Genomic DNA, 12,107 nt, shown 5'->3' with positions numbered 1-12,107 from the left:
CCTGGATGCTGTGTCAGGAAGCTTGCAGGTCACCCAGGCACAAATAACAAAATCAGCCCAACTTCGCATCCTTTCCAATCAAGGGCCAAGGAAGGGAATGAAGAGACAGCAGTGCCCAGGCTGCAAACGGGGCTCCAGGAGGACTGAGCAGAGAAGCGGCTGAATCAACAGTGTTTTCCACATGTAGGCCTTGGCCTGGACCCTCTTCTCCTGCTACTGCTGTGTATGCCATCAGATATCAGGGGGTCTGTGAGAAGAGCAACACAGCACTCGCAACAGAAAAAGGGATGTCTTATCCACCTCGGTTCTGTTTCTCTGGTCCTCATCCTTTATATTGGGTTGGCCGAAAAGTTCATTCGGGAAAATCTGAAAAAACTTTTTGGCCAACCCAATACCTTCCCCGTTTTTCATGGCAAAGCTTCTTCTCTGTGCTGCTTTGCTCCCACCCGCCATGTGTATTGAGCCCTGGCCTTTATCTAGTCCATCAATGGGGAAGCGCAATGAAACAAGTGCATCTTCAGTTGAACCTGCTGCCAGCCTCGAACACTGTCTTGTTTCTCTTCTTATCAAGACAACCCTCCCCATTTCCTCACTTATTCCTAAACTCCACTCCACTCCCATCAGAAATTTGCTCTACTGAAAATGATCTCTTAAAAGCTCACCAGTGGTCTCTCCGTGGCCAAGTCCGGTGGCCTGTTTCCTTTTCCGGGCCTCTCTGCAGCACTCCTGGGGCCCCCTCCCACCTCTCTTCCTTCTGACTTCTTGTTAAAAGATCTGGAGCTTCCCCCTCTGGTCTGCCTTCTCCTCCTCCCCTGAGAGATGCCAATTTGCCCTGAGTTCTGACCTCAAATTAAAATGGTTAGGAGCATGCGCCCCGGAAACTGAATGCTCTATTTAGAATCCCATCTCCGCCATGCCCATTTCCTCACCTGTAAATCAGAGATCATTAATAACACTCACATCAGAAGGTGCTGAGAAGAATCAATGACTTCATTTACATAAATCTTAAGAACCCAATAAATGTTAACCCTTCACTTTCTATCTACATTTTGCTGGCCATTCCTGTCCAGGTACTCTTTGGTAGGTATTTTGATAAGGTTATCATTTTGATGCCAACTGAGCTATTTAAAAAAAAAATTACAGTCAAATAATTTATAAAAAGAGATGCCCTCACTCCATTCTTTAGCCTCATCTCATTGCCAACTCCTACTTGAGTCTGGTGGAAGTGACAGATGGAGTAGGGGCCACAAATGTCACTGACTTAAGACTTGAAAATAAAGAACTAAAGCAAGAGACTTGAATTTCGACAAGGTTTCTCTGATAGTTTTGTTTGTTTTTAACATCAAGAGGAGATCTCCCTTCTTTTTTGAACCATTAGTGAGAACTAGTCAACTGTTTTTTAAGGCAGCAAGTTGGCAATATCCATAAGCACATTTAAATGTTGGATCAGAAGTTACACACTTTTCCACACAAGTGCCTTTTTAAGGAAATATCCACCAGTAGGGAAGTAATGAATAAATACATAATTGAAGTCCACACGATAGACTATAATTCAATTTCTAAAATGTCCAAATGATATTTAAAGTTGTACAAGCAGTTGGGTGGGGGTAAGGGATACAGAATACTTTTGCTTCTTTACTTTCATATTTTGGTAGTTTGCATTCTTCCTGACAAATATTTCATTCATAAAATAAGGATCAAAAAAGAAAAGAGTTTCTCATAGGCAAAGAGGATGGCATCCCAAGGTAGGTGCATCGTATTCACGAAGTGATGACTTGGCCAAGGTCACCGGCTTGGCAGGGATTCATCTGGACCACGTGTGGCTCCAAAGTCTGAGTCTTTTCCACCCCTGAATGTTCTCCCACTCCCACCCTTCTAACTAAGCTGAGACAGGAACTCTCTAAGCTAGCACAGGCAACTCTGCGGCCTGCAGACAAAGGATTAAGAACCGAGAACAGGGTGGTGGCTTAGACTCTGTGGCTTAAAAGTCCTTCCAACTCAGGGAGATGTGAGAAGGCATGCAACAACAACCAGCACCATCACTGCAGCAGATTGGTGCGCCGTGAACTTGCTGCGGCTTCGATTCAAAACAGCCCCGGAATCTGCAGTCTCGAAGGGTGTTGCCAGCGTGGTTCAAAAGTTCATAATGAGAGATTTGGCAGAGATGCCTCAGACTAAAAACATTTCAGTTCTTCCACTGGCCCCTATAAAAAGTAGCTTCCTTCCACATGCATGTTTTAGAAAATGCTGGAAAGGGTGTCAACAGCAGAGTTGTCACTGAAAGGAGAAACAGAAAATGAAAAAAACAAAGCCCAGAGAGGAAGAAATTTAGGAACAAAACCTGGCAGGCAAAGTGTGTGTGTGTGTGTGTGTGCGCGCGCGCGTGCGTGCGTGTGTCCGAGGTGAGGTTGGGGGAGGGGGTTTTATCCACATCTAGGCCTCTGAAGAAAGAGAAAGACAGAGACGAATGCATGTCCATTCAGGGGAAGAGATCTGGCTGTGGGAACACTCTGAAGAGCAGCCCTAAGGTTCCAGCTCAGCTCCTAAGGGCCAAGGACTCCAACAAGCTCAAAATGTGCTATTTCATATAAGTAGAGTTTCTATACTCAATTAGAAGTATGATTGCTGTTGCTATTTTTGCTTCCAAAGTAGAATCACATGTTGGAGTTATGAGAGACTCACTACACATGGTATTGATTATTTTCTCTATTTCCTCCCACGTGAAACAAAAGGAGGGAGGGAAAACTGCAATCATAAAGCACTCTCCCCATCCAATTGAGGCGCCTTCTGCAGCACTAGGTAGGCAGAGAGGCTTAAGATAATGATGAAAGATTAGTGTGCAAACATCTGAGAAGAGGAAAGAAGAAACAACAATGATATCATAGCAGTGTGCCTAGCCACTTAGCAGCCGGGATCCCCTGGAAGACGTGTGGGCGAAGAGAGGAAAGGGCCATAAATGCTTGACTATGACTTGCCCAGAAGGCCTCCTCTCTATACTAGCATCCCTAATTCCTGACCTTCCCAGGGCGGATATGCCTGCCTCACACTCACACCCTGAAGCTTCCTGGTCCTGGGAGGGAAGAGCTTCCCTCCCTATAGACCTGGGGGAAGCTAGTAATTAAGTCTTTTCTCCTCTCGGACTTGCTTCACACAGGTCTAGGGAGAGCCTTCCTAAAACCATTTAGGACTCAAGGCCTCCAGCGACAATGCTACAAGATAAATATGTTTAGCAGTCCATGCAGAGGAATACCCACCCTGTCTGAAATCCAGAAATGAAAGGTGTATCTTGTCTAACAGAAATCGATTTCTTAGGAAGAAAAAACAAAGTACTGGTACACCCAGAAAGTGAGGCCTTTAGCTCTACACATAAGTCTACGGCCCTGAGGGCAGTGTGAACAGAGACAGCCCAGGGTTCACTGCAGGACTCCATTACAGGCTGCCGGGGGAGAAGGTGTGATTCAGGACTCAGGGAGCAGAGCACAGTCCTGAGTTAGAAATAGGGAGGTACTGCTTGGCTCTGTAGCCCCCTATCTGCCAGAAGCCTCATTCAGACACAGACTGGTGCATGAATGTTCAAGTGCTCAAGATAATCTCAAAATCTAGAAGGTAAAAGCAGCACAGATTGGTGCATGAATGTTCGAGTTCTCGAGATAATCTCAAAATCCAGAAGGTAAAAGAAGCTGGGGAGAACACAGGACTGAATCTAACCAGCAGAGCAAAATGGAATAATTGCTAACATGTACATAATGTGTACTTTGGGTTCTAGGTATTATTTGAAACATATTACATAGATTATCTTGCTTATTTTACCCCAAACACTACAGATAGGTACTAGCATACCCACACTTTACAGATGAGACACTGAGAGGTTATTTGCCCAAAGTCGCAGGGTAAGAGGCAGAACCAAGATTAGGAGCCAGTCAGAGCCTCCAGGGCCACCAGGTTCTACTTTCTCATGGAGAAGAACTTAGAGGACAACTTGACAACTTCAAGTTCACAAAGATTCCCATGGTCATGTTTTCATAAAATGTGCAAAATACTTTTTTTTTGTACTGATGAACTCTAAATTGTATAAGCTTCAGGCCCCACAAACAGCGTGAATCAACTGCAGGCTCAAAAAACCCTTAACAAAAACCTGAGCACAGGTACATATGAGTAACAGTTAAGAGCCCACATGGCTAGAGCTCAGAGTTCAGGAAAGCCAAGGCACATAGTATACACCATAGAAGGATGCCTAGAAGAAAATCAAACCTGTGAAAAAATTTTAACAAGTTCCTTCCCATGACCTAGTCATATTGAGATGAAAAATAAGCATTTCCCCTCTCTCTTGGATATAATGGTCATGACTGGCTGAAAAACCAAAACCACCCAACTGTCCTTTTTTTTTTTAATGTAATATATAATATTAACTGGGGTCCCTGATACATTGTTCAGTGAAAAGAAAACAATTACTGATCTCATAATCCCACCTGGAAAGGGAAAACACCTACAGAAATAGAGGATCTGACTCTTGATGATGGTTGCAGCAAGGTCTTCACTGTCAAGCTCACTTTGGGAATTTTAAAGGACAGAGGTAGACAAATAGCACTATTTCCACAAAGAAAAGAATGTAAATAGCTATAGATCATAGGATAGTGAGTTTGATAATGATCCTCATTAATATTCCAGAGTAAACAAGTCTGAGTACTTTAAATGGGTAACAGGTACCTCTTCTCAGTTCAGCAAACTGTGTTTTCTTTGGGTTTCCCTCATAGCTCAATCAGTAAAGAATCTGCCTGCAATGCAGGAGACCTGGGTTTGATCCTTGGGTTGGGAAGATCCCCTGGAGAAGGAAATGGCAACCCACTCCAGTATTCTTGTCTGAAGAATCCCATGGACAGAGGCACCTAGCAGGCTACAGTCCATGGGGTTGCAAGAGTCAGACACGACTTAGCAACTAAACCACCAACCACCATTTTAAATGGGTAGTAGGTACCTCTTCTCAATTCAGCAAAAGGTTTTTCCTTTAATTGTTTTGGTCAAGACAGGAAAACAAACCCCCAAAGCAGGCAAATTGCAATGGTACACCCCTACCAGGACTGGCACATATCCAGTGGGCTTAAGGGCCACTTCACAGGAGGCCTTTTGGGAGATGACCGACAGAGTCTTGCAGAGGGGATCTCTACTGTTCCTCCCTAACCTTGGAGCCTAAGAAAGAACTTCAACAAGAAGGAATTATCTCAGTGATAAATTTTCAGTGTAGTATTAACAATGAAAACAAACTGAAGAAAAATGAACTATAAAAATCTCCACGTCCTTCAAAAACTTCACACTTGTACCACAGAATTTCTTTACATAGATTTCTCAAACACTGCTACTTTCCAGTTTCTAGAGACAGTAAAATCTATTCCTGACGAATAAATTCATTAAATCAATAAATACTTATTGGGCATCCATTTATGTGCCAAGTTGTATTCTAAAAGATAGATTTTTGAGATATCTCACCAATGAATAAGACAGAGATCCTACTGCTGGTATAAAGAGATAATAAACAAAAAGTTCTAAATTAAAAAGCTATTACTGAACTGTAAAGTCAAAAAAAAGCTAAAGCTAAACCTATCCATACATTTTTATCAGGATTCTCTAGCAGCAAAACGAGGCAGACTACGTTACAGCACAATTTACAGCAGGAGTCCACTATCACCCTGGGGTTACTCTGATCGGTGGAGCAACCTGCTTGTCCAAATGGCACTGGGCTGGCAGGCCAGCAGGGTCTCAATGGGACATTTGGTAATAATATTTAACTGGACATGGAACAGCAGACTGGTTCCAAATAGGAAAAGGAGTACGTCAAGGCTGTATATTGTCACCCTGCTTATTTAACTTCTATGCAGAGTACATCATGAGAAATGCTGGGCTGGAAGAAGCACAAGCTGGAATCAAGATTGCCGGGAGAAATATCAATAACCTCAGATATGCAGATGACACCACCCTTATGGCAGAAAGCGAAGAGGAACTAAAGAGCCTCTTGATGAAAGTGAAAGAGGAGCGTGAAAAAGTTGGCTTAAAGCTCAACATTCAGAAAACTAAGATCATGGCATCTAGTCCCATCACTTCATGGGAAATAGATGGGGAAACAGTGGAAACAGTGTCAGACTTTATTTTTGGGGGCTCCAAAATCACTGCAGATGGTGATTGCAGCCATGAAATTAAAAGACGCTTACTCCTGGGAAGGAAAGTTATGACCAACCTAGACAGCATATTCAAAAGCAGAGACATTACTTTGCCAACAAAGGTCCATCTAGTCAAGGCCATGGTTTTTCCAGTGGTCATGTATGAATGTGAGAGTTGGACTGTGAAGAAAGCTGAGCGCTGAAGAATTGATGCTTTTGAACTGTGGTGTTGGAGAAGACTCTTGAGAGTCCCTTGGACTGCAAGGAGATCCAACCGGTCCATCCTAAAGGAGATCAGTCCTGGGTGTTCATTGGAAGGACTGATGCTGAAGCTGCAACGCCAATACTTTGGCCACCTGATGCGAAAAGCTGACTCATTGGAAAAGACCCTGATGCTGGGAGGGATTGGGGGCAAGAGGAGAAGGGGACGACAGAGGATAGATGGCTGGATGCCATCACCGACTTGATGGACATGAGTTTGGGTGGACTCCAGGAGTTGGTGATGGACAGGGAGGCCTGGTGTGCTGCGATTGGGTTGCAAAGAGTCAGACACGACTGAGCGACTGAACTGAACTGATATTTAATTATTACTCTATGATTGGTTAATTTACTTTTTAAAGCCTTACAATTTTAGTAGTAAATCATCCAAAGTGGTTTTTGTCTGTTGAGGGATACCATCTTGAAACCAAAAAGACTGTGTGAGAAGCTACTTTGCTCAAATCAGACATTCCTTGGGAGCAGAAACTGTGAGAATGTACATTCCAATTCCATTCTTCTTAATATCTCAATTAGACCCCTCCCCAAAAACATACCCAGGTAAGATCACTGCATCTCCACTCACTCCTGCCCCACAGCTAACTCCTCCCCCACAGCTAACTCCTCCCTTTCCCTGAGAACTGTAAGTGCCCCCTGCAGCACTTGCTCTAAGACTGGTGAGGGCATACTTCACTAAATCCTCAGCTTTACAAGAAAGTACCCTGGATTCCCAGGTGGCGTGGTGGTAAAGAATCCGCCTGCCGGTGAAGGGGCTGCTGGAGACCAAGCAAGGTTCAATCCCTGGGTCGGGAAGATCCCCTGGAGGAGGAAATGGCAACGCACTCCAGTATTCTTGCCTGGGAAATCCCATGGACAGAGAAGCCTGGCAGGCTACAGTCTATGGGGGTCAGAGTTGGACACGACTGAGCATGCATGCATGCACCCTGACTCCAACATCAGAACCAAGTGTCGGAAATGCTGTGCTTCCCTTTGGGGCCTGTCATGTTTCCATGGTTCATAAGGCACAGGGGTATTTACCTCTGGTCCCTTAGATGCAGCCAAGGGCCTGGCTCAACTTGTATGATCCATGTAAGACCTTTCTACTTTATGTTTCCGTCTCTCACTGAACTATCTACAGCAGCTTCTATGTTTTCCTGGACCTTCTACTACATATAGTCTTTGTAGATTGCAAGTTATAATCCTTTTCTTGTTATTAGAGAGAGACTGTTATACTGCAGGCTAAAGGATTCTACTTTTTTTAGGCTGTTTTCAAACATCTTTTAGCCAATTAAAAACAAAAAAAAAAATTGTATATTCTGCCATGTATTATCTTCTCAAACAAGTATCTTAAATTGACTGAAATTTTATTATTTAAAATTAAAATTTAAATTTTCCCTTGAAATTTTATTAATTAAAGCTGCTGCTGCTGCTAAGTCGCTTCAGTCGTGTCCGACTCTGTGCGACCCCAAAGACAGCAGCCCACCAGGCTTCCCCATCCTATCTAAGATCAAAGGCTTCCTCAATTCATTGATGAACTGCTTTCGCAGCTCAAATATAAATAGACTAAAGGCTTTTTAAAATAAAATGGAATATTTAAAGAGGCAGTGACATACAAGTCTAAGACATATAATACCAATGCTAATTTTCTATTATAAGAATTAATATCCACAACATACTCATTGAGTACTTACTACAAGCCAGACACATCTCAGTAACACAGAGTTTAGAGGTGATAACTATTACTCCCCCATTTACCGATTAGGAAACTAGGACAGAAATGTCAAATAACTTGCCCAACATCATTCAAGGCAGGTAAGTGGCAGGGGGGGATTAGAACCCACATCTGCCTCACTCCAAGGTCCATACCACACTCCCACTCCCCACATGGTTAAATGAGGTTTTAAGGAAAAAAAAAAAAAAACTGACATTTAAGCAACCTATCATAGAGAAAAAGCAAGTTATGTTATGCAATACATTGAGAAAAAAGCAAGAAGAAATCAAAAGCTATCCAAATGAAGCAGTGTCAAGGTTCAAGTTCCACAGACCCACTCATCAGGTGGTTATGAGCCCTCAGCTGAAATGCATTATCTCATACCAAGAATTAGCAAACAGGGATATTTGATTTCCAAGCCCAATTAAAACAGCATTAAATGAATAATCATGATGCCAGGAAGTGACAGGTGGACAGCAAAAATAGCGGGGAGGGGGATAGACAATAGTGACTGGTAACAGAACAGCCTTAAGTACTGCACTGAACTAAGACATCACTCTTCGAATTTAAATTCTTAGAATATTCCAACTTTCTCCTGTGATCTTGAGCAAATCACACCTCTCTGAGCTTCAGCATCCTGATCTGTAAATGATGTTGGATAATCCCAGGAATCCTCCCCATCTCAGAGGGCTGCTCTGCTATGGAGATCAAAAGACTTCCTATGAAAGGATACAGTCTGAAAGAACCATATAAATGAAAGGGGTTATTAAAGGTTGGTTTGATGCTTAAAGGGATAAACCCACAGTTATACAAACCAAAAGTGAAAACCAACTTTCCAAAGATCCTGAAAGCTGAGGTTTTACTATTTTTAAAAATGTATAATAATTACAGTTATTAATGATCTAGCCTCAGTCTATGCACTTCCTTCAGTCTACTCAATAATAAGTAGGAAAGGGGCAGAAGTTGCTTCATTAATCAGCAAAAAGATGATATTAACAGCCAAGAAAAGTCAGTCACTTGAAGGACTGCCAAGGTCAGTACCTCATTTACAACGGAAAAGGTAGAGACTTAAGGTTTGCCATACAAGTATCTCAAGGGCAAATTAAAATTAACGTGCACAAAGCCAGGCCAGGCTATTACATCCAGTAAATTGGACACGCTGATTCCACTGAAAGGATTCCTAAAGGTCCACTTGCAAACCTTGGAAAGAACAGCACAATAGTCTAGGGGTTTTCAGTTGGTGGGGTTTGTACTCACAAACCACTCACTTTTCTGTTCTTCAGTGTTCAGGAAACCGCTTTCTAATACAGGCAACACACTTGACAAGGTAAAAGATCTAGATTTCAATTTTAGATACACAAACTAAAATCAACTACTTGCTTCAGAGATTGTTTAGAATTTAGTAACAACTGAATTAATAATATGATGTGGAGACTATATCAGGGATTGGGCAGAGCCACAATTCTCCCTTGGGGTGTGACAATGGTGCGCTTCATAGTCCCTGGGTAATTCCCTCCACACTTCCTACACCCCCAACGCTGGGATGTTACAGTTCTGACAATGCCGGTGAATTCTACCAGAGGTAGGACGGTTCGGGGGCAATCCTAACATGCTTCGGCTCCCGGGAGGTTAATGGGAATTAAACCACAGCAGCCCTCCTTTGTGGCGCTTTGGCCAGAACAGCAGAAAGGAGACAATGAGCGTTCTGTGCGCAGTTCCGCGCGGATTGGCTGTTCTCTCCCCCCAGAAACCCCTGATGTCATGGGCTTGGAATGCAGGGAGGGAGGAAGGAAGGAGAGGGTTTGGGGAGGGGGACGCCTCTCATCTCTTTCCCAGACCGAAAGTCCCAAAGATAAACTCAACGCATTCTTATGCTGGGCAAAGTGGCAAAACCGAGGGTTACCAAAGCCCAATCACTCCAAACTACAGTCCACCTCGGCAAATAAACCCTGAACAAAAGCAACGCACGAAGATTTCCTTGATACCGTTAAAGTCTAACGTACTACAAACTTTAGTGTTTTGGTTTTGTTTTCTTTTAAGGAAAAAAAAAAAAAAAGCTCAAGTCTACAGCAGATATTCCCGAAGCGGCGCGCTCAGGCTTTGTTTCCTCTTGCCGCAAAAGCAGCAGCAACTGGCACCGGGATTCGAAAACCAGGAAGGGTTCTGGCCGGCTCCCGTCCTTCCGGTGGTCCTAGGGCCCTTGCCTCAGGCCGCTTAGCGGTCTCCCACCCCGCAAGAGGCGAGGAACAATGGGGACCCAGTTTGCCCACTAACCGCCTAACTTTATTCGCGGCTTTGAATTCCGCCCGGGGGTAGAGTGGGTGAAGGTCCAGGGTCTGCCAGGGGCCCGGGCCGGGGTGGATGGCGGAGGCTGCTCGCTGGGTCCCCAGCCGTGCCGACGGGCCCCACCTAAGGGCGAATGACCAGGCAGGAGCGCCCCCTTGCCGGAGGGGTGCGTCCTGCAGCCGCGGACCCGCTCCTGGAACCAAGGGACGGCGCTGAGGGATTCCAAGAGCCTGGGAACCCACCGCCCGTCGCTAGCCTCGGCCCGCGGCGCTGGAACAAAGCCAGCTGAGCGCCCGGGAGCCTGCGCTTGCAGCCGGGGACAGGACGGGGACGCGCAGAAACTGTCGCGCACCCCCTTCCCCGCCCCGACATCTACTATCCGCGAAGCCCGCCAGCAAAGGCGCGCGGGGAGAAGCGCGGCCCCAGCCACCCGGGTCTCAGGGTCCCGGGGCGGCGCCCTGCATCCCACCTCTGGCCCCAGGGTCCCGCCCCATCCGAGCCCAGGCGTACCTTGTTCTTGACCTCGGCCGAGAGCCCATAGGAAGGGCCCTTGTTGAAGTGGGTCATGATGATTCGCGCGGCGGGAAGAGGCTGAGTTCGGGTCCGGGGGTTTCTTGCACTCGGTTTCCCCGCTCCTGGCCCCGAAGAGTGGCCGCACTACAAGATGCTCGGAGCTCGCTCTCCTGGGCGGCGCAGGAGTCGCCGGGACGCGGCGGCGGGACGCGGGCGGTGCCTCGGCTACTCGATCGGACGAGGTCCCCCAGACGCTCCCGCTCGGCTCCGGAGTCCCGCACGAACTGCCCCCCACCGCCTCCCCCGGACTTCCAGGGATTGGCCGACTAGCCCGACCAATGGAGGGCCGCCGCCTCCCGCGTCTCTGGAGAGGGGGCGGCGCGGCCAATTGAAGGGCGGCGGGCGCAGCGCTCCCTCCCGGCGCGGATCTCTGGCCCCGGTCCCCGCCCTCACGCCTTGCAGGGTCGAAGCGGCCCCTCCTCCAGGCCCGGCGGAGCCGGCAGCGCCGGCGGAGGCCTGCCCCGCAATGGGAGTCGCCCTGGCTCCCGGGGGCTTCGCAGAGGCTCGGAGTTCGCGTCAACTTCCAGGCATCCGCTTGCGGCCAGCAAAGGGGAGGGAAGCCCACCAGGGTTGACCCGTGGCTGATCCACCGCCTCCTTCTGCCTCCTCCCTGGCTGCAGACCCCACGCGCGCAGGTGGCGGGCAGGACCCCTCCATTCGATGCGGGGGGCAGCCTTGGAGCCCCTGTGCCCGAGAAAGGGGGGCCCCCTCCTCCGACACCTGCTTCTTCCTCCCTTACCCTGCAGCTTCCCACACCTGTTGGTCTGACCTCTCCACTGCTGCCGTCCTGGGAACAGTCAAGGCTTCCGGCCAAATTCGAGCTCACTCTGGGTGTGCTGTACGGAAAAAAGTGGGGAATGTGCCATGGCAGAGCCTGGGCATTTTAAATAATTTTCTGGATTCGCACCAACTCCTTTTTACAAGCATCTTTTATACGGGGTTCAGCTAATCCAAAAACCCAGGTGACTGTTGTCTCTCTCTCTCTCTCTCTCTCTCTCTCTCTCTCTCTCTCTCTCTCTCATCCGTAGGCTTCTTTGAGCCAGATCTTTTGTGTAGAGCTAAGTAAACTTGTATCCTTTAGGCCAGAAGGGCCTCCATCCTTTCATGGTCCCGCTTCCAACGCATCACTT

At 46.7% G+C, this 12,107-nt stretch overlaps 1 protein-coding gene across 1 annotated transcript in view; it reads right to left on the bottom strand.

The window, feature by feature from the left end:
• CNN3 (calponin 3) overlaps positions 1-11,718 on the bottom strand; it is a 30,922-nt gene extending 19,204 nt beyond the window's left edge. Inside the window, exon 1 of the mRNA XM_027536448.1 lies at positions 10,915-11,718. Within this exon, the coding sequence (XP_027392249.1) occupies positions 10,915-10,971 (57 nt within the window). The 5' untranslated portion in view covers positions 10,972-11,718. The remainder of the gene's footprint in view (positions 1-10,914) is intronic.
• Positions 11,719-12,107: the final 389 nt, after the last annotated feature.

This window comes from Bos indicus x Bos taurus, chromosome 3 (assembly GCF_003369695.1).
Source record: "Bos indicus x Bos taurus breed Angus x Brahman F1 hybrid chromosome 3, Bos_hybrid_MaternalHap_v2.0, whole genome shotgun sequence".
NCBI classification, from domain to species: Eukaryota; Metazoa; Chordata; class Mammalia; order Artiodactyla; family Bovidae; genus Bos; species Bos indicus x Bos taurus.
Note: the sequence above shows the minus strand (reverse complement) of the source record. Positions and strands in the feature narration are given on the sequence as shown.